Source organism: Panthera pardus, unplaced genomic scaffold (assembly GCF_024362965.1).
Source record: "Panthera pardus isolate Hobbes unplaced genomic scaffold, ASM2436296v1 HiC_scaffold_322, whole genome shotgun sequence".
Classification (NCBI taxonomy): Eukaryota; Metazoa; Chordata; class Mammalia; order Carnivora; family Felidae; genus Panthera; species Panthera pardus.
In genome coordinates, this window is record NW_026526902.1 from 102412 (window position 1) to 123556 (window position 21145).

At 54.1% G+C, this 21145-nt stretch overlaps 2 protein-coding genes across 2 annotated transcripts; both read right to left on the reverse strand.

Moving 5' to 3' along the window:
- Positions 1-2969: 2969 nt before the first annotated feature.
- LOC109261503 (integrin-linked protein kinase-like) lies at positions 2970-4296 on the reverse strand. Its single transcript, XM_053893542.1, is given in 3 exon segments — positions 2970-3646; positions 3648-3834; positions 3896-4296. Coding segments are annotated over 3 exon segments (1125 nt in total). The 3' UTR covers positions 2970-3109.
- Positions 4297-11880: 7584 nt separating this feature from the next.
- On the reverse strand, positions 11881-12948 carry LOC128774468 (EKC/KEOPS complex subunit LAGE3-like). Its single transcript, XM_053893547.1, has 3 exons — positions 12841-12948; positions 12335-12460; positions 11881-12122 (listed from the first exon to the last, which is right to left on the reverse strand). Exons 1-3 carry the CDS (start codon positions 12921-12923, stop codon positions 11996-11998), a joined length of 336 nt encoding a protein of 111 aa, XP_053749522.1. The 5' UTR covers positions 12924-12948; the 3' UTR covers positions 11881-11995.
- Positions 12949-21145: the final 8197 nt, after the last annotated feature.

The window sequence follows — 21145 nt, forward strand, 5'->3', positions numbered from 1 at the left end:
TTAGGATTTTTGTAGTTTATGTCCAAGGGAAAGCCATCCCCACTGTAAAATTATAAAATTTGTCCCTCATGCCATCTTCTAGTACTTTGAAATGTTAACACACAAGGAATTTATTGTGGTGTGAAAGATGACATTGGTCTAATTTTGTCCCCTTCCCCCCAAGGTTCCTCAGGTGTCTCAATGTCATTTATTGACTAATCCATATGTCTCCGCTGAATTGAAGTGTCGTCTTCACCAGGGTCTAAACCTGCATCTTCATTTCTTCTTGCACATTTGTTTCTCCAGCAAATTTGGGCTAGGTGATCTGGGATGGCCTCTCTGAGGAAACGGCCTGAAGGATACAGTAGAGAAAGTTGGGATTGGTGTGGGAGAAGGGACAGACAGAGACAGAGGAAGACAGACAGACCGGCCGACAGAGAGATTTGATTGGCTCAGCTTGGATTGCCCTTCGAAGGGTGCAGGGAGAAACATGAGGACAAGAACGAGAAGAGAGAGAGAGAGGTTAGGGCATCAGTGGATTAGAGGACTGTTGCACTGGGGATACTGGAGCATTTGGGGTTTTCTTCTTTCGTTAAGAAAAACCTATTGTAAATAATACTACTATGAATGTTTTGTTTAAAAAGATTGTACAGGGGCACCTGGGTGGCTCAGTTGGTGAAGCGTCTGACTCTTGATTTTGGCTCAGGTCATGATCTCACAGTTCTTGGCATCGAGCCCTGCATAGGGCCCTGTGCTGAGCATGGAGCCATCTTGAGATTCTCTCTCTCTCTCTCTCTCTCTCTCTCTCTCTCTCTCTCTTTCTGCTTCCCCCCCCCACCCCGCTCACGTGCATGTGTGCGCGCTCTCTCAAAAGAAATAAAAGAAATTGAAATATATTTCTATATATGTTTAAATATACACAACCCTAGTTTCAGTGGTGATAGAGTTTTCAGGTTATTGAGTTCACGATCTTGTAGGAACTGTACATTCCCCCATGACCTACTGATCCAGGTTTCTGTAATTACGGCATATTACCTGGTTAGCGGCTGAGGGAGCATTATTCTACTATGTAGGAGAGTGAAGGATATGGGGAGAAAGGCCCAGATGGGTGGCTGCAAAGTTGATGTCCAAAGTCGAGCACAAGTCCCATGTCCTCATGGGAGCGTAAGGTTTCTCAGCCAGGACACAAGCAGTGTTCTAAGGGACCAAGCCAGAGCTGTGCCTGGAGAAAGAGATGTAAAATGAAGAGCCAGAAGCCAGAGTCCAACCCAACTTGAAAGAGTACGTAAAGAACAATGGTGAAATTATTTGGGTTACTCGAGTCAGAAGAAAAAGAAAGCCGGTCTTGACCTTATTCTTAAGTCAAACAGTAAACAGAGCAGGATGCAAAATCCAGAAGCAAACAGCCACAACCACAAATAAACCAACACCAGTGTCTAATTACACAAAGGTGTTAAGCTCTGTTATGGAAGAAAAGATCATAAATAAAACGGAAAGACAAGTTAGGAAGACATTAGTAACCCAAATGGCAAACTAAAGTGAGTATCTTCAAAACACAAGTGACCCCTAGCAAATAAATCCGTAAAAGACACAAACAGCCCAGTAGAAGATTGTACAAATGACGGGACCGTGGGACTCCTGGAATAAGGATTATAAACAGCCAATTTGGTACAGGGTATTGTTTACCAGTGGGAGCGTCTACACAGCGTGAATGGAAGCTTCCACTCTTGGATCCCCCACGGAACGTTTCCTTGAGGATCTGCGCTCAAATAAGGACAGCCGGAAGGAAAGTAGCAAGCACAAAGCAGTTTATTCAGGACAGTGCACTCTCCAGGTGGCAGAGCGGACAGGCCCAGAGGTGTCTGGGTTTGGGGGTGTCTTTTCTCTGTATGTTTGCATAGGTTCCGGATGGGTCACAGCTAGGGGGGTCTCCCACTGAGGGTGCTTCCCATCATGTGCGCAACTCCTCCTACCGGTTGGGAGGGGGAGTTTTTCTGGCCCCACCCACAAGGTTCTGGCCAGAAGAGTCCATGGCCATCTTCCCTTGGGCGGGGAGAGTTGAAAACAAAACCATGTAAATCTATTGTAATGAAGCTGTAGGTTACCCTGAGGCCAAGGTTGAAGAGGAGAGCCCCTGTTCTGCACCTGTGGCCCTTGGTCTGTCAACCTGGGGGTGTTGGAAGCCATAGGACCAGGATGTTAACAGCCGCAAAGTCAGGACATTGTGCCCTCAGGCTTCTAATGTGTCACCTATTTAACACCGCCTTTGCCTCTGGCTCATGTCTAACCAACTGCCTACTTGATCGGTATGATCCTATGTATGCAAACAAGCAAAAGAAAAACCGTTATAAACGCAGAGGACTATATCCTAGGAAAAAGTCTGGGAGGACACACGTAAAACTGATCATAATGGTTACTGCAGACACTGAGTTTATGGGAAATTTTTACTTTCTAACAACACACCTTTGTGTAAGGCGTGAATGATTTTATAATAAACATACATTATAGTGGAAAAAAATTTAAATATCTAAGCGTTCGGAGCTGTAAGTGCACTATGATTCCAGTTTTGCTTTCCTACTTTAAATGTGCATGCACGTACATTTGGTTTTTTAAAATTTTTTAAAGTATATTCATTTTTTTTGAAAGACAGAGAGAGACAGAGAGAGACAGAGAGACAGAGCACAGCAGGGGTGGGGCGGAGAGAGAGGGGGACACAGAATCCAAAGCAAGGCTCCAGGCTCTGAGCTGTCAGCACCAGAGCCCGACTCGGGACCCGAACTCACGAACCGCAAGATCAGGACCTGAGCCGAAGTCGGACGCTCAACCGGCTGAGCCACCCAGGCGCCCGTGCACATACATTTGTAGTGCAAAAAGAAACCTGAAATAAACCATCAAAATTTACAGTGAGGTTCTCTCGCGGTGGTGAGGTTATAGAGGGCATTTTTTTCTTTTTCGGTCACTTTGTAAGTTTCTGTAACTGCACAACCTAGGCAATGACCATATTTTACTTCCATAAATAGAAAACAGTGTTTTAGAATAAGGAAAGAAAAAAAAAAGAGCAACAGAAATATTTGATCGTTGCTGAAAATGGGGGGAAACCTGGCACCCAAAATAGGATTCACCAAATGGATCACGTGCATGAAATTTCAAACTCCTGTGTGATTGGATTCACCCCCAAAGCACTGGCATGTGCCAGCCCCACCCTGGAGAAGATCTTGATGAGCTTACACACATGGGGGGAAATGCCCGGTGGGACGGTAGGCCGAAGGCCTTCCACTGCCACCTTCATTCCAATCTCCGTGTTGGAGAGGTCAGCAAAGGGTACCTCCCGTGTCGCCAGTTCCCACAGAAGCACTGCAAAACTCCCCATGTCTGCTCAGCGTCTGTTTGTATCTTCAGGCTTCTTCTGCAGAGCTTCAGGGGCCACCCAGGCAGGTGCATACCTGCGCCCAGGGCATTGGAAGGAGAACCTGACGTCGGCCGTGCTGATTCGGGCAGTCATGTCCTCATCAATCATTACACTACGGCTGCTGAGTGCGTGTCGTGGGATGAGGGGCTCTAGAGTGTGTACGAGGGCCATGCCCCTTGCCATGTCCAATGCAAACGTCACAGCCTGGCTCTGGTCCACAGCAAAATTGGTGCCTTCGTGTAATACATTGTACAGGGAGGGATCCATATGGCATCCAGTGTGCGACGAGGGTGGGGTGTGGAGCAGGTGGAGACTGACAGGCACCTAGCACTGGGAGCACATTCGGATGTGAGAAACTCCTGAGCCGGGGACACTCCTCGTTGATTTGATGTGACCAGTGCCTAGGAGGCACTTTCTTTCCCGAGGGCCTTGAACAAAGCCCTCTTCACCTCCTTGTTTCGCATGCTGTAGATGACGGGGTTGAGCATGGGGGTGAGGACCACGTACAGCACAGAGAGCACCCGGTCCCGCAAGCCAGAGCACGCAGAGCTGGGGAGGATGTAGCAGAGGACTGAAGCGATGTAGAAAATGCAGACCACGGTGGTGTGAGCACCACAGGTGGAAAAGGCTTTTCTTCGGCCCTCAGCGGAGTGAATCCTGAGAATCGCAGCCACAACACGTACACAGGCGATCGCAACCGGGGCACGGGGTGCAAGAGCCACCACGAAACTGAAGACGAACAGGGCAAGTTCGGTGGCCCACGTGCTTGAGCAAGAGAGTCTGGTCAGTGGAGGGAGGCCACAGGAGAAGTGGGTGATGAGGCGAGGCCCGCAGAACCTCAGTGGAGCTGCAAGGACGGTGTGGGCGAACGCATCGGCCAAGGCAAGCAGGCGGGAGGTGGAAGCCATTCTTGCCCGGGTCCGTCCGTCGGCCCATGAGGACTAGGTGGTGCGGTGGCCGGCCGATGGCTGCATAGCGGTCATAGGCCATGGCTGTGAGCAGGAAGCACTCCCAGGGAGCCAGGAAGTGGAGAAAGAAGATCTGGGGAAGACAAGCACGATAGGGCACGGTCCACACTGCTGCCAGCAGGTGTTCCAGCACCTGAGGCCCCGTGCTGGAGATATAGGCAGTGTCCAGCAGTGAGAGGTTGACTAAGAAGTCGTACATGGGAGCGTGGAGTCGGGAGTCCATCACAGTAAGGCTGGCAATGCCCAGCCACGCTGTGGACCAGCAGAAAGATCACAAAGAGCAAGGGCCTCAACTCCTCTGCGTCGGCCAGCCCTTCCAGAAGGAACAGCGACACTCGGGTCTCATTCCCCAGCTGCCCGGAACCATGCGCAGAAACCTGCACCTGTAGAGTCCAACTCAGAGTCAGATGAGGATCCAAGTGTGGAGTTCCAATTTGCACAAGGCAGCAGGGGTGAGGGAAGGTCCAGAGACAACAACAACAACAACAACAAAAAGAGACAGGTTTCAAGCTTAAGAACATAAGACTCAGAATTGGGGGAGTGAGGCTAGGTTCAGGAGGCCAGCGGTAAGGTAGAGGCCAGTAGAATGGAATCGGTAACCCCACACCAAGACAAGGTGCACAGACCTTGAAGCCACGGTGCATGCACCTCCCGTAAGGATATCAAAGTCAGTCCCTCAGAAGCTTCTACCTGAATAAGGACCCTAGACCTCGTAATTATCTGCAGTGGTCCCCTTATTTCACCCTCACCAACCCAGCAGAGCCCCAACTCAGGAGCAGTGATAGGACACTAGTCAGGTCCCTCCTCCTCCCGCTCTGAACCTTTCAGTGCCTCCCATCTCACTCAGCATCAAAGCCAAAGTCCCCCCGGCGACCTACCAGGCCCTCTGTGATACGCTCTCCCTCCTCTCCTCTCCTCTCCTCTCCTCTCCTCTCCTCTGCTCTCCTCTCCTCTCCTCTCTGACCATCGGGCAAGAAGTCTGTCAGCTCCGTGCCCCATATCACATCTTCGGACTGGCCCACAGCAGCAAACGCCCTTGCCTATTCCCTGCCTCGGTGGAAGAGAGCCCTGCCCTCCTATCCAAGGCTAGCTTGTCCGATTTCCCCAGCTGCTCTCTTCATTGTGCCAGCCCTGCTCGGCAACCCTTTTACATGGGAATGTGCTAAATGCCACTCGACTGTTCACTCTCAGATGGTTTATTTTATGTTATCTCGATTTTACCTCAATGAAAAAAGGAAGCAAAATAAAGACTTTTTCAGACATATAAAAGCTGAGATTGACTCGTTGTCAGCGGAAAACCTGCACTACAACAAATGTTAAAGGCTGTTCTCCACAAGCAAGCATGATACCACGTGGGAACTTGGACCTGCATGAAGTAATGAAGAGGGTTCCAGAATTGGAAAGTATGTGGGTAAATGTAAACATTTTTTTCTCCCTTCAAAATGTCTCTCAATCGTCGCAAACCACCTAAAGCAAAAATATTGACAACACGGTGTGGGGTGTATAACTGCTATAGAAATAAAAGGTATGACAACAATAGCACAAAGGACACGAGTGGGTAGTTGGAAGGGTACCGCTGTAATGTTCTTACGTTACGTGCAAAGTGATTTGAAATTACTTGAAGGTGGTCTATAATGAGGTAAAACACATATTAGGATCCCTAGAACCCTAGGTTTAATATGTACACTTCTCTAGCGGAGATAAAGTGAACTTCCAGAAATTACTCAATCTGAAAGGCGTCACGAAAAGACAGGGAGGGGAACACAGAACACATGGGGCAAATAGAAAATAAATAGCAGGGTGGTAGATTTAAACTCAACGATGTCCCTCGTTGCATTTATTCCAAATGGTCTAAACGTGGCAACTAAAACACGGAGATTGCCAGACTGGATAAAAAGGCAAAGCAAAACTATATGCTACGCATAAGAAATGCGCTCTATGAAGACACAGATACGGTAAAAGTAAAAAGATGGGCAAAGATACACCATGCAAGTCTTCTAATAAGAAAGTTTGAGTAGCTATATTAAGAGCAGGCAGAACAGACTTCAGGACAAGGAATACGACGGGATGGAGGACGTTTGCTAACGATAGAGGGGTCACTTTGTGAAGAAGACATAAAATCAAAACCTAAATACATAGTAGGAAAGAAATAATGAAGCTAAGAGCAGATATGAATAAAACGTTAAATGGACAAACAATAGAGGAAAATCCATGAAGCTGAAAGCCTTTTTTTTTCCTTTCTTTCTTTTCTGTTTTAATGTTTATTTTTGACACAGAGAGAGACAGGGCGCGAGTGGGGGAGGAGCAAAGAGAGAGGGGGGGACACAGAATCCGCAACAGGCTCCAGGCTCCAGGCTCTGAGCCGGCAGCACAGAGTCCGATGCGGGGCTCGAACCGACGGACGGACCGTGAGATCATGACCTGAGCCGAAGTCAGACCCTTAACCGACTGAGCCACTCAGGCGCCCTCTCCCCCACTTTTTAAAGGTTTTATTCATTTTTGAGAGAGTGCATGTGGGGGAGGGGCATGGAGAGGGGGACAGAGGATCTGAAGTGAACTGTGCTGACAGCAGCGAGCCCCATGTGGGGCCTGAACTCACCAACTGCCAGATCGTGACCTGAGCCAAAGTCGGACGCTCAACCGACTGAGCCACCCAGGTGCCCCTGAAAGCTTCTTTAAAAAAAAATACCAGGGGCGCCTGGGTGGCTCAGTCGGTTGAGCGGCCGACTTCGGCTCAGGTCATGGTCTCGCGGTCCGTGAGTTCGAGCCCCGCGTCGGGCTCTGTGCTGACAGCTCAGAGCCTGGAGCCTGTTTCACATTCTGTGTCTCCCTCTCTCTGACCCTCCCCCGTTCATGCTCTGTCTCTCTCTGTCTCAAAAATAAATACACGTTAAAAAAATGTTTTTTCTAAAAATACCAATAAAACTGATTTTGAAAAATAAAGTGTAACCAGGGAATATTAGGAACAATATTTGTGGGTAAGTTTCCCAATTTAGATGACATGGACAAATTCCTTGAATGACACAAATTACCAAAACTGACTCAAGAAGAAATAGAAGACCCGAATATCCCTACATCTATGAAAGCAATGGAGCCGAAAACTCCAGGCCCCCGTGGCTTTACTAGTGGCTACCACCAAATACTTAAAGGAGAACTATCACCAATCCTACACAAATGCTTTCAGAAAGCAAAGGAGGAGAAACATTTCCCAAATCATCTTGTGAGGCCCGCATTACACAACCCCAAAACCAGATGAAGACATTGCAAGAAAAGAAAACCACAGAGCAATATCCTTCACGAAGTCACACGCACAAAAGAACTTGATTCGATATTAGCAAATTCAACCCAGCAACATACAAAGAGGATGATACCATCGTGGCCAAGTGGGGTTTATCCCAAGAATTGGTTTTCATTAAAAACAAAAAAGTCAATCAGTGTCATCTGTCATATTAAGAAAATAAAGGAGAAAAAACATGTGATCATTTCAATAGACGCAGAAAAAAAGCATCAGACAATATCCAACAACCACTCATGACAAGAACTCTCGGAAAACTAGGACTAGAGGGAAACGTTCTTAATCTGATAAAGGGAACCTACAAAAATCCTACAGCTAACATGATACTTAATGGTGAAAGATAGAATCACCGCCCCCGCTCCCTCGCCCGCAAAGTTTGAGAAACAAGCTATGGACGTTCAACACTTCCATTCAACACTGTCCTGGAGATCCGAGGCGGTGCACTAGGCAAGAAAGAGGAATAAAAGTAGTGACACAGACTGCAAAAAAAGAAATGGGATTATCTTTATTCAGAGATGACATGTTTGTTTACGTAGAAAACCCTAAGTCATGTACAAAGAAAAGAAGAGTGACATTTTAAAAAATCACTGCCATTTGTAATAGCATCCCCAAACATGAAGTATTTGGGGACACATGTAATAACATATGTGCAAAACCTTCACGGTGAACACTAAAAACTATTGATAAGTGAAAGAAAGCTTACAAAAATGGAGAAACGCATCCTATGCGTGGAGCGGAAGATCCTGTATTCTTTTTTCTTTTAGCGTTTATTTATTTATTTTGGAAGAGACAGAGAGAGCACGAGCAGGGGAGGGGCAGAGAGAGAGAGAGGGAGCGAGAGAGGGAGGGAGAGAGAGAGAGAGAGAGAGGGAATATCCCAAGCAGGCTCCGAGCTGTCAGTGCACACCCCGACTCTGGGCCCAGTCTCACAAACCGTGAGATCATGACCTGAGCCGAAATCAAGAGTCAGACGCTTAATCGACTGAGCCACCCAGGTGCCCCAAGGCCCTGTATTCTTAAGATGTACACTCCCACCACACCATTCTAGAAATCCGTTGCAAACCCAGTAAAAATCGTGATACTGCAGAAATGGACAAGCTGATTCCAAAGTGTATATCCAAATGCAAAGAACCTGGAATAGGCAGCTCGAACTTGCAAAAGAGGAATAAAGTCGGAAGACATAAGGATGACTAAAAGAGGATACAGACAGAATGGAAAGTTCACATGTCACTGGTGGGACTGTAAATTGGCATGATCACATCGGAAAACAGTGCTTCCGTTTCTTATACAGTCACACTTACGCTTACCATGTGACCCAGAAATCCCACTTCTGCTATTTACACAAGGGAATTAAAAATATATGTGTGTGCAAAGACTTGTACGTGAATCTTCGTATCAACTTGATTAACAATAACCGCAGTTTGGAAACAAGCCAAACGTCCAATAGCAGGTGAGTGGTTAAGCCTAAATTACGGTACATGCACGCAATGGAATACCGGTCAGCAACAAAGAAGGATGGACATACTGTGTGATTCCCAGAAATTCCAGAAAAGGCAAAATCTAAGCTGAATTTGCTGTGTGGGGGCAGACTGTAGAGGAGGACATTGTCTGCACGGAGGCACAAGGGCGGCTGTGAGAGCGATGGGAATGTTCTGTATCTCGGCTTTGGTTGTGGACACCTTTGTCGTAACTCATGAAACCGTACGCTTAAATGTGTGCAACTTCCCATACGTGCATTTTGCCTCAAATAAGCTGAGCAAAAACAAAGAAAAGAGAAGGGACAAACAAAAACTGAATAGCAAAATGGCAGACTTAAATCCTACCATATCGGTAATCGTATTAAATGTGAATTTGCCAAACAATCCAATTTAAAAGCAGACATCGTTAGAAGGGTGCTTTTTTTAAGTGACCACACTACACGCTGTCTACGTGAGCCACATTCAAGATACAAAGACACCAATAGGTTAGAAGTAAGAGGATGGAAAAGGACTTACGAATAAATAGTGAGCAAAGAAGCCTGATGTGGTTATAGCGATATTAGAGAAATCAGACTTCGAGGAAAACTGTGTTACCAAAGATGAAGGGATGCATTTCATACTAGTAACAGCAGCAATGAATCCATCTGGAGGAGAAAATGATCATAAATATGTTTGTGCCTAATGACACACCTTCAAAATACACGGGGCGCCTGGGTGACTCAGTCAGTAAGCGTCTGACTTCGGCTCAGGTCATGATGTCACCGTTGGTGAGTTCCAGCCCAGCGTCGGGCTCTCTGCCCGTCGGCACCGAGCCTGCTTCGGATCCTCTGTCCCCCTCTGTCTCTGCCCCTCCCCCGCTGGCTCTCTCTCTCTCCCCCTCTCTCAAAATAAATAAACTTAACACACACGCACGCACACGCACGCACACGCACGCACACGCACGCACACGCGTGTGCGCTGTGCGCGATGCAAGAATTTTTAGGATTAATAGGTGAAAGGGACAAGTCCAAAATCACGGTTGGAGATTTTAACATCCTCCCTCAGCAAGCGAGAGAGAGAGAGACAACACACTCTGTTAAAAGAAATAGAGCAGGGATTGGCAAACTACCGCCTCCTGGCCAAATCCAGCCCGGGGCCTCTTTTATGTGAAAAGTTTGTTGTCCCCCGACATAGAACATACCATCAGTGGTATCACCTACCTTGACCGATGTCTTTAGAACACTAAACAGGAGATCTGAATTCCACACGTGTGTCCACTACACATTCTTTTCAAGTACAAGTATGTTCGCCAAGATAAAGCATTTTCTGAGCCACGGACCAATTCTCAACACATTTCAACGTCAAGGATTGAAATTTAACCCGGTACGTCTCTGACCAGCCTTGTCTTGTTCTTGATTCTAGAGGGAAAGCTTTCAACCTCTCACTGTTGCGTATGAGGTCAGCTGTGGGTTTTGTCATATGTGGGCTTTGTGGCATTGAGCTATACAACTTCTTTGCCCCCATTCGTGGAGGGTTTTTATCATGGAAATATGTTCTACTTTGTCAAATGCGTTTTCTGCACCTAGGGAGACGATCATATGGTTTTTATCTTTCATTCTAACGATGCGGTGCTTCGTTTATAGACGTGCGTGTGTTGAAAGATCCTTGTTTTCCGGCTGCAGGTTCCTCCTGCCCGTGCCTGGAGATGAGAGCTGCCTGCCCCGTAGACAGTGACAAAGAACAGGGCAGACAGAGACAGTCCGACGCTCAGGCTGAGGCGCTCTTTGGTGACATTGCTCATTGAAATGCTTCCACCAGCCACAGGCCGCTCTAGACACTGGCCACCTTCTTGCTGTGACACCCGCCTCCAGGACAAGGCAGCTGTGCCTTTACTTTCCTCACTTGTCCTGAGGACCTATTCGGAGATGCTCAGGTACAGATTCATAACTATAGAGTCACGGCGTTCTCCACAGCTCAGTCTCTCTCTGCTGACAGTGCTAATTCTCCCTCAGGCAAGGCTCTGTTCCTCCTCTCTCCATTTTAGAGACTCACCTCGTGCACCGGGGCGTCGCCCATTCCCCTCCTCAGCCACTCGGGTGCCTTGTACGTGGCCCCACTGTTGTGCTAAATAAGAGAATCTTGGAGGGGAAGGCAAAGGGTGATGTACTTCATGTCCCCTCCCCGCCTCAGGGAGACCTCTTCCCCTTTTTGTTTTCCTCAAGGACCCTTGTCAGGACTTTAGGGAAGCAAGCAGCAGCGTAATAAACTGGAAAAACACTTTGGGGAAGGATGATACAAGTGAAGTGAGAGCCAACCACAAGGAGCTCTGAGAATTGTGGGTTCGGAACCTCAGGGAATGAGGCCTCTGATGACACGGGAGTACAGAATGGGCAGTGAGGCCGACCTAGCCAGCTGTCCCAGCGCTCTTCTCCACAGATCTGAATCAAGGCCGATAAGCCACAAAGCCCTACTCCGCAGGTATTATACATGACTACGTACATGCAAGTATAAAACTAAAACAAAAATTCTAACATGTTGACAGTAGTTAATGTCCTGAATAACAGGACATAATTTTTTTTCTCCCATCGCCTAACTTGTCTTCTTCAATTGCCTTCTAGTACTTGAGTATCTGAATGTCAGAATCTCTCCCCCTACCTGAGAACAAAGGCGAGAATAGGAGAAGGCGTAGTTGCTAAAAATAAACCCAGACATAGAATAGTAGCAGTTACCATTTAATCACCAAAAAAAAAAAAAAAAAAAAAAAATGTGGATCTGAAGCACCCAAGGGCCAGTATAGGCAAAAGATGCGGCCTCGGTAAGAAAACGGCAGCTGCTGCAGGGATCACTGTCATATGGGGGGGACACAGAGTTGGGTCCAGCCACCTTTTCACTGCTGCGGCTTTGTAAAAAAGGGGGGCATGATGATCTGCATGGTCCGTATCACTAGGGAAAGCTGGCCAAGACAGGAGGTGATGGACATTTGGAGCCGGCCAGGGTCATCGGCAGTCAAGCGGCTACGAGGTAGGAAAAAATAAGTCAAGTCAGAGGGCAGGTGGGGCACATTCCCCGCTCCGCCCCTTCACGCAGCGACGATCCTAGAGCACCACACTCCTTCCTTCGACTCACTCCTTTCCTGTTTCCCTTGTCTCCATCACAGCTCCTCCGGAATTGACCTTGTCCCTGGTCACCCGCCACCACCCTCTCCCTGGACCGTTCTAGAACTAACACAGTCAGGATGCTGCCGTTCACATTGAGCTCCTCCCGAACTGGCTCCTGGAGCTCCTCGTTTGGAGTCAGGAACCTGTGGGCAATCTCTGCATCCATGGCCGATGGGAAAGGTATAGTGAGGGTGCTGGTGGAGACTGGGTTAAGGCACCATCCACAGTACTAATTTTGCCTGTGCCTCAGGCCTCCTCTTCAGTGAGGCCTGCCTTCCCCACCCCAGGCTGACCCTCAGGCTGTCCACAACCTCCCACCCTATACAGCCAGGCCACCCTGGATAGCATTGTCCCTACCGCTTCAGTCCCATCAGGCGGTCCACCCCACTCCGCATCCTCTGTCGGCACAGGCCAAACCCTAGCCGATACCCTCCAGGTGCCCGGAGCTCCCTCCTGCTCCCCTTTCAACTCCACTTCCCCAGGTCTCCCCCCACACCCCACGCCGCCGCGCGCCAAACCACCTCCAGCCCATCCCCCTGCCGTCCAGCCCGCTGGGACTCCTTGAATAGGATACAACTGGAGCAGTCGGCTACCAGGACCTCTAGCGCCAGGTGCGGCATCTCCACCAGGACCTGGTGTGTAGGGTGCCCGCTCCATTTGGAGAGCGCCACCAGAGGCGGCACCTACCTCTCCCACAATGCTGGTTCTTTCCGGATTGCTCAGGCCTCCGGGGTTGCTGGGATGGCCAGGGTCACAGGCACCACCCGAACCACCGGGGACTCTGGGGCCACTGACACCACGAGGTCCACCTGGCACACACTGGCCGCCACCTGCTGCGCTCACCACCACGCCCACGGCACCTGTGCCTTCGTCTGCTGCCCTCACGGGGCCTCCACCAGCCACCTGAGACCCGACTTTGAATCCTCCCACCCTCTCAAGGCATCACTGAAGGACAAAGCACTCTCTCACAATGCTTCACCCCTTTACTCCACAATGCAATTCCGGATGCCCGGGGCAACTGTCCACACGGACCACTGGTAATGCCTCCTGACCTGTGATTGGTTCCCACCAAGCAGTCCCTTCTGTAGCCAATCAGTTCTCACTTATGAAGCTCCACCCCTTAGAGTGCCACGACACCCTAGTGCGTCTGCCCAAATGGGCACCCGCGTGGATGCGTCTGCCCGAACCAGCCGTGCCACGAGCCTTCCACGGCCCGCCAGCTGCGTTATCCAGGAAGCCTCTGCCTGACGCTACTCCCCACACGGTGGTGCGGCTCATGGTCCCCAGTGTCCATGCCCAAACAGACTGCCATTGCCCAACTCTTAAAGCCTCTGAGCACGTGACTGAGCTGTGTAGAACTCCGTGACTCTATATTTACGAATCCGTACCTGAGCGTCTCCGAATAGGTCCTCAGGACAGGTGAGGAAAGTAAAGGCACAGCTGCCTTGTCCTGGAGGCGGGTGTCACAGCAAGAAGGTGGCCAGTGTCTAGAGCGGCCTGTGGCTGGTGGAAGCATTTCAATGAGGAATGTCACCAAAGAGCGCCTCAGCCTGAGCGTCGGACTGTCTCTGTCTGCCCTGTTCTTTGTCACTGTCTACGGGGCAGGCAGCTCTCATCTCCAGGCACGGGCAGGAGGAACCTGCAGCCGGAAAACAAGGATCTTTCAACACATGCACGTCTATAAACCCCGCCCTCGGCCGCCTCTCCAGCAGCTGCTGCCTCTCCAGCAGCTGCTCCCTCACCAATCGTCGCCACGCGCTGTGACGTGTGACCCCACTGCACCCACGTAAACCAGACCTACCTCAGCTCCACCCCCTCCCCACACCCCTAGCCCCTCCCCAGACCTCATGGGAGGCCGCCAAACACCACGGCCTGTTGTCCAGAGGGCCCTGTCTCTTCCTTGGGCTCAGTGTCCCCAGCACGTGGGGCTCCACGACCTCGCAGCAGGACCTCCAGTCCTCGTGGAGGGAGATGGGCCACAGCCCACACAGACACGGCCCCGCACCCCGTCCCCGTCCCCTTCCCCGGTACAGGTGGACACACCAAAGCGGCCTTTGGAGGGGGCGACTGAGCACAGGTGCGGATCAGATCGGCGGTCTGGGAAGGTCACGAAGGGGCTCCCGCCGGGGGGCAAGCCTGCCAGTAGGAGGCAAGGAGGGAAAGGATGGCGACTGGAGCTAAAGTAGTTCCAGTGGCCGTGGAGAACAGGGATGCGGTCGCATAGGAAAAACCACGATGCAAAAGGGAAATCACTAAAATCCCAACTTAGGAAGCTACTGTATATGTGCACGGAAATCCGGCAACGGTAGCCTGAAGTGTAAATACCTCGTATCTCTGTGTGGTGGGATTGAGGGTGGTCCCCACTTCTTTTTTGTGTATTTCTCCCCCAAAAGGTTCAGAATGACTTTACATGACCTTCAGCGTTTTCAGTTCTTTGACGTCCTTGTGTGCGTGATCTCTACGCCCCACGTGGTGCCGGCACTCACGACCCAGCGAGTGCTTCCACAAGTCAGGCTTGGGAGAGTAGATGATGCCATCCAGGGCGCCGGGCAGCAGCACTCCCCGCGCCAACAGCACGACGAGGACCACGTAGGGGAATGTAGCCGTGAAGTACACGATCTGGGGGGGGGGGGAGGTGGGCGCTGCTCAGAAGGGGCCCTGCGGCCCCCGCCTCCCCACTTAGGGGCCCCCAGCCTCAGCAGGGGGGCAGGCGGGCCACACTCCCCCCACTGTGGTACGGTCCGCTCCGAGGTCAAGCGGGAGGCCAGCCTGCAGCCCCCCCTTCTACTCCTCAGAGCCTGGGCTCCTCCCGAAGGAAGCGGGGTGCTCAGCTGGCCATCGGCCGCCCCTGCAATGACAGGTCAGCTGTAGAGGGAGGGCGGAGGCAGGACCTTCCCCGGGTAGGGAGCAGGACATCGGCCTGGAGGCAGGTCCCATGCCTCCCGTGCCTCTGACTGCAGGTGGTTCTCTGCACAGGGGCAGGGTCCTGGGCAGGCCGGAGTGGACTGGGCCGGCCGGAGACAGAGGCGACAGCGAGGTGACCGCGAAGACCTCTGCCTCCCTCCCACCCTCAGCAGAGCAGGACAGGTAGGCAAGGGACGGCCACGGACTGGGTCCCCCCAGGCTGGCCGCAAAGCAGAGAGTGAGGAAGTAGTGAGTGAGGAAGAGAGGGAGACCGGGGCGGGGATGCCCGACACAGGCAAGTTCAGCTGGCTGTCGCCTGGGCCTGTCCCCTCAGGACGGAAGGCGGCTGGGCTGGAGTTTGGAGGGTGGGGAGGACTGACTACGCAGGCATGTGTGGGAAATCCAGTGGCCCGGATTCAAGTTCCTGCCCCCTCCTCAGGCCCTGGCCTGGTCACCTCGGGTGGCGGGGTGCCACCCCCCCAGTGGAGACGCCTCTTCTCCCCACCGGCCATGCTGCCCCCACCCCTGCCATCATCACCCACCCCGACCCGCCCGCCTCCAGCTGTACCTTTCCTGTTGACTTGACCCCCTTGCAGACACAGAAGTAGGCCAGCACCCAGCAGGCCGGCAGACACAGGGTCACCTCCCAGTTGAGGGCCCCTGGCACGTCCAACCCCCCACCCCACCCCCCCCCCCCCCCCCCCGAGAGCCGCAAGACTTTGTTCCTGGGGGAGGGACAGCCCGTCAAGGCTGCCGCAGCAGAGGGCAAGGCGACGGGGGAGCTGTCGCCGGGGCGGTGCTCCCCCGTGCGCTGTCCTCGGGGCCAGCTGGGACCCCTGGGCCCCGGGGCCCCCGGCCCAAGCCCGCAGCCATTGCGGTGTGGGAGGCGGGAGCCCGGGAGCCCCAGGCCGGAGGCCGGTCGCACCCTCGGCGGTGTACCCTCCCCCAGGCTGGCAGGCACTAGGGGACTGACGGTGCCCGGGACCGAGAAGTGGTGAGGGAGCGAGGCCCGTCCATTCCAGCTCCCCTAGGGGCCGCGCGGGGCGTGTTCCCTGAGGACAGGCAGGGCCTGGGAGTGGCCCCTGCTCGGCATCCCGCTTCGGCCGCCCCCCCCCCACCCCCCCGCCCCCGGGGACGGGTCCCGGCACACGCAGACCCGAGCCGTACGGGGAGCCCACAGACAGGGACAGGCACGGTGCTGCCCAGAAGCGCCTGAGCGCGGCCCACGCCTCGACGCCCGGGACCCGGGCGGGCGGCGGTCAGTTGGCTGCGCGCACGTGCGCCCGGCTGGCGCCTGCGCAGACACACGCTTGGGGGGAGGGGCGGGCCGGGCGGGAAACAGTCAGGTGCCAGTGGCCTCACCGGAATGCTCTCGGGGACGCAGGAGCCCGACAGTGACGTCACGCGTCGAGGGGCGCAGCTTCCGGAACCAGCCTCCATCTCCTCGGGGTCAGCGTCGACCGGATCCGGGCTCTGGGCCAACACAGCGAGGCCGGCTCGGTGGGAACCAGCTCCGCGGGGTCTGTCTGCGCAGGCGCCCTGGCCATCCCCGACAGCCTTGCGCGCCGAGGGGCCGGGCTTCGCCAGGCCCGCCGGGGGTCTCGGCGGTCCGCCGACAGTGGGCGCAGCGTAGCGGTGGGCTCTGAGGAGGCCGGTGCGGCGGCCATGAGGGCCCCGGACGACGACGCGGCCTCTCCGGCCCCGGACGACGGCGCGGAGGAAGTGGCGGTCACGCAGGCCCCTGACGAGGACGGCGCGGACGGCGCGGACGGCGCGGCGGTCACGCGGGCTCCCGAGGGTGGCGCGGAGGACGCGGGGGCAGGCCCACAGGCCTCCGACGGAGGCACGGACGGCCACGACCCCCGGCTTAGCCCCCGAGGTCCCGGTCGCCAGGGCAACTGCAGCCGCCACGACGGCGAGGGTGGCCCTGGCAGCAAGGGAGCAGTGGTCGAGGGGGCCTGCGCCCCTCCCCTGGCCGAACGGGCCCCGAGGGCCCTGGCCCCCGGTGGAGACGCAGCGCCGGCGGCGGTGACCTCCTCAAGACTGCTGGAGTTGTATCCTTCCCGTGGAGCCTGTCTGGGCAGGGGCCGTGGCGGGGTGGCTGGGGAGCGGGGCGGCAGCCCGGGGACGGGACGGACGGGGGCGGGGGTGGGCAGCCTGGCGGGACAGGGACAGCCGGTGCCCGCGGGCCCCCAGGGTGGGGGAAGCGGCTCAGGGTGGGCAGAGGTGGCGGGAGGGAGCGCGAGTGTCCCGGGGGTAGAAGCGGGCCTCTGAGTGGTCAGGAGGCTTCAGGCCATGGGAACTCCGGGAGCCCGTTGTGCCTTAACCGGGTGCCTCCCAGCAGGCTCACTGTGTCTTTCCGGTCGCCCCTGGAGGCAGAGATGGCCCGCAGGTCCCTGACTACACACGTCCAACGCCACCGAGGGTTGGCTCAGAAGGAGCTCTGCGTGAGGGGCAGCGCCCTGGCCGTGTACGTCCTCCAAGAGTATGCGCGGGACGGGTGGGCGGTGGCGGCGGGTGCCGTGGTCGCATCTCTGCCTTCCGGTGCCGTCGTGGAGGCCCCGACACACGCGTTAGGTGGAAGGCGGGGGGTGGGGGGCTGTGTGGGGGAAGGGGCTGGTGCCCTGCACCTCCACAGCAGCTCTCCCCTTTAACCGGATTTCCCTCTTCCCTCACTTTTAGGAGATGGACTGCTGAAGACCCCATCTTCTTCCGAGTTTCCGTCAACTCCTTCCTGGACCGGCTTCCCCTGGTGATACGAAACATTCGCGCCTTGGGGTCCCGGCCTCCGCGACGCCTAGGCCCGGGAAAGGGGGCCGAGGCCTAACCTGGTAGCCCTCACGGGGCAAGGCACAGGGCGTTGACACTTGGCGTCCTCGCCACTTTATTATCGGGGGTCTAACGTTCTGCAGGTCCGGGCCTCGGTGGCTCTTGGCCCACTTCAGTTCCTTCCCTGCGCCTGGAGGGACGGGCGCTTACAGTGTTTGTTACTGCACAACATGAAACTGAGCGACTCTTTTGTGTCCGAGTTTCTTCTCAGTTCCTGCGCCTCCACATTTTCTTACCTTTGTTCTGGTGTTGGAAGGGAGGTTCTGGGAGTCGTAGTCCAGCAGCCCAAGCTTATCGAAGACGACTCAGGGAGAGGAAAACCAGGTCCTGTATTCGGCGGTAAAGACTGCTGACGTTTTGGAATACGTTCCTAGTTGTATTTACCCATTAAATGGATAACAGCGTATAATGTATGCATTTTCCAGTTTAGCGTTAACTTTTCTCCGGATCCTTTTTTGTTTTGTTTTGTTTTGTTTTTGTTTTTCCCCGTTGAACGTACTAGCTTTCCCCCTCCCTAAGAACTCTTCAAAAACTGTTATCCAGGAGACACGCAAATGTATTATTACATAATGTTGAGCAGTCGGGTCGTTCTCAGCTTTGCCCCTGTTATGGGTCGTGTGAGTCAATGGGATTCTTGAACAGAAGTCTTTGCGCGAACAGTTACTTCCTTCAGATCGTTTCCAAGAGGTAGAATTCCCGCGTTCTGTAGCTCCTCGGCACACAAGTGCTCTCCAGAAAAGGCGCCCCGCCGCCACAAGTCTGGTCTCCCCGCACCACCAACCAGTAGGGTGGCTTCCTACCGAAGTAGAAGACTCCTTTTGTACCAGGGAAATAAGCACGGAAACACTAGAGTAGGAGTTTTGGGGCTTACTGGCCTTGTTTCCCATGAGCAAGGGAGTGGTGCCACAAGTGGCTATGGGTTTGGGGGCGGGGTGGGGGGTGGTTAGCTCCCTCTGAATAGCTTGTGTCTTGGAACCTCGCTAAACAGGAGTGCTAGCCTCACGAGGGTTCCCTCGGAGTTTCTACATGCATGGTCATGATCTCTGTAAGCAAACACGGTTTTGGTTCCTTCCTTTCCGGCCTTTCTGGGGCTACGGGGGCGGGGGGAAGGAACAGGCTGACACTGGACAGATGGGAAGCAAGAGCAGGAAGGCACGTCGCAGAGAACCAAATCCTGGATCCAGCCATGCCTGAAGACAGAACTACCCGCCCCCGCCCCCGCCCCCGCCACGATCGTTCAGTTACACACATCCAGAAACTCTCCCTTTGCTTAAGCCAACATGAATCCTTTTTTCCTTCTTTCCTTCTTTCTTTCCTTCTTTCTTTCTTTCTTTCTTTCTTTCTCTTTTTCTTTGAATGCTTTTATTTAGTTTTGAGAGCAAGACAGAGACAGCGTGAGCGGGGAAGGGGCAGAGAGACAGAGAGGGAGACACAGAATCTGAGGCAGACTGCAGGCTCTGAGCTGTCAGCACAGAGCTCGACGCAGGGCTCAAACCCACGAACTGTGAGATCGTGACCTGAGCCGAAGTCAGACCCTCAACCGACTGAGCCACCCAGGCACCCCCGTCGTGAATACTTTCTATTGCTTTTCTTTTTGTCTTTCTTCACTTGCAATAGAAAAGTCTTGTCCTTTATTGAATTGAGGAACCGTAGGTTTTCTTGTCACTTCACCTGAGAACGTGGCTCTCCTTTCTTTTAACAGAGAAACTGGGCTCTTTAAGTTCACAAAGGCATTGGCTCCTAGCTGGTAGGCCTTCAAGCCGTATGGTGGTAGAGTCTTCTGTGGGTAAGAGTCCAGAGAGGGAGGGGAGGGGCTGCAAGGCGCAGCTGGAGGAAAGGGACAAAGAGAAGGGGCACTGGGACCCACCCTTTCCGGATAGGGCTCCCAAGACTGGCCCGGAATTGTGGGGCCAGATCGTCAAGAGACCGGAACTTAGTGTGAGCCTCCCTCCCTCCCTCTCCCAGCAAAGCCCAGAGTTAGGCCACCGCCCTGGCCCCACAGACGGACCGCTGAAGGTGCCGGGCGGCCTTAACACGTCCGTCAGGTCACAAAACAAGTCGATTCCAACGCGTCCCCGGGCTCCCCTCCCAGAGGCTAAGCCAGAGCCCTGCCCCGCGGCCCGCCGAGTCAGATGTGATCCGGCCCGCATCTTCCACGGCCTCCTTCCCTCCCCTCTCCACCTTGCTCACTCGGATCCAGCCACACTGGCCTCCTCCCTTCTCTGAAACACACCAGGCCCAGGCCTGCCTCGGGACCCTTGCACTGCCTCTTGCCTGCCTGGAGCTCTCTTCCCCCGGGGTTCCATCTGGCCCACTCAAATAGCATTCCTGGCCGCTCTCCTTAAGGTTGCGTCCCACGCTCTCCCCACCTGCATTACTTTCACAGGTGTCGGGGGGTAAGAAGCAGGTGGGCCCGTCAGCATGGAGGTGCACCTGCGGCAGTAAAGCGTCGTGGGGCACGAAGGAGTTTGGGTGCCGTCGATGACCCTAGGGAGTCTTGAACGGAGCGGGACGGGATGCAACTTACGTCTTATCAGGTCCCCAGTGCCTGCTGCGCTGGGAAGGGGACCAGGGCAGGCAGGACAGAAGTGGGGAGACTGGCACGCAGGCGAGAGACCCCCAGGCTGCGGCCAGTGGAGGTGGGGAGAAGGGAACGGGTTCCGATTGGATCTTGACGGGAGAGCCACCGGGGTTTGCTGACACGGATCGGACGTGGCCCTGGACCTCCTCAGATGCGCGGGACCCCTGCAACGGGTCACCCTTCCTCCCATAAAGGGAGCCCAGCTCCTCCAGAGTCCAACAGCCTCCCCACCTGCTTCCCTGCTCGCCGACCGCCCACCTGCCACACACGGCCACCGTTTTCCCGACGTTTAGTTCAGAAACAAGGTTCCGGGAACAACGACAAAGAAGCTCATGCCAAAACAGAGGGGCCAGCTGGGTTTCCGGGACCACGCGCCGGGGCCAGATTCCTCGGCGGGGGAAGAGGGAACAGAGGGGTAAGGCACTGCCGCCTCGGCCACTCGGGGCGGGCGCAGGACAGGGCAGCGGGGGGTGAGGGGTCCGGGCCGAGCGGGCACCACGCCGAGGAAGCTGGGCGCTCGGGCCTGGAGAAGGAGACTTCCAGAGCCCCCTGGCCCACGTGGGGC

Coding starts and splice junctions, on each gene's coding strand:
- LOC128774468 (XM_053893547.1), bottom strand. CDS start 12,923: ATGGAGCGGGCACCCTACACACCAGGTCCTGGTGGAGATGCCGCACCT. Junction 12,461..12,840: donor GGTAGCCGACTGCTCCAGTT/GTATCCTATTCA, acceptor AGTCTCCACCAG/CACCCTCACTATACCTTTCC. Junction 12,123..12,334: donor AACGGCAGCATCCTGACTGT/GTTAGTTCTAGA, acceptor CCTACCTCGTAG/CCGCTTGACTGCCGATGACC.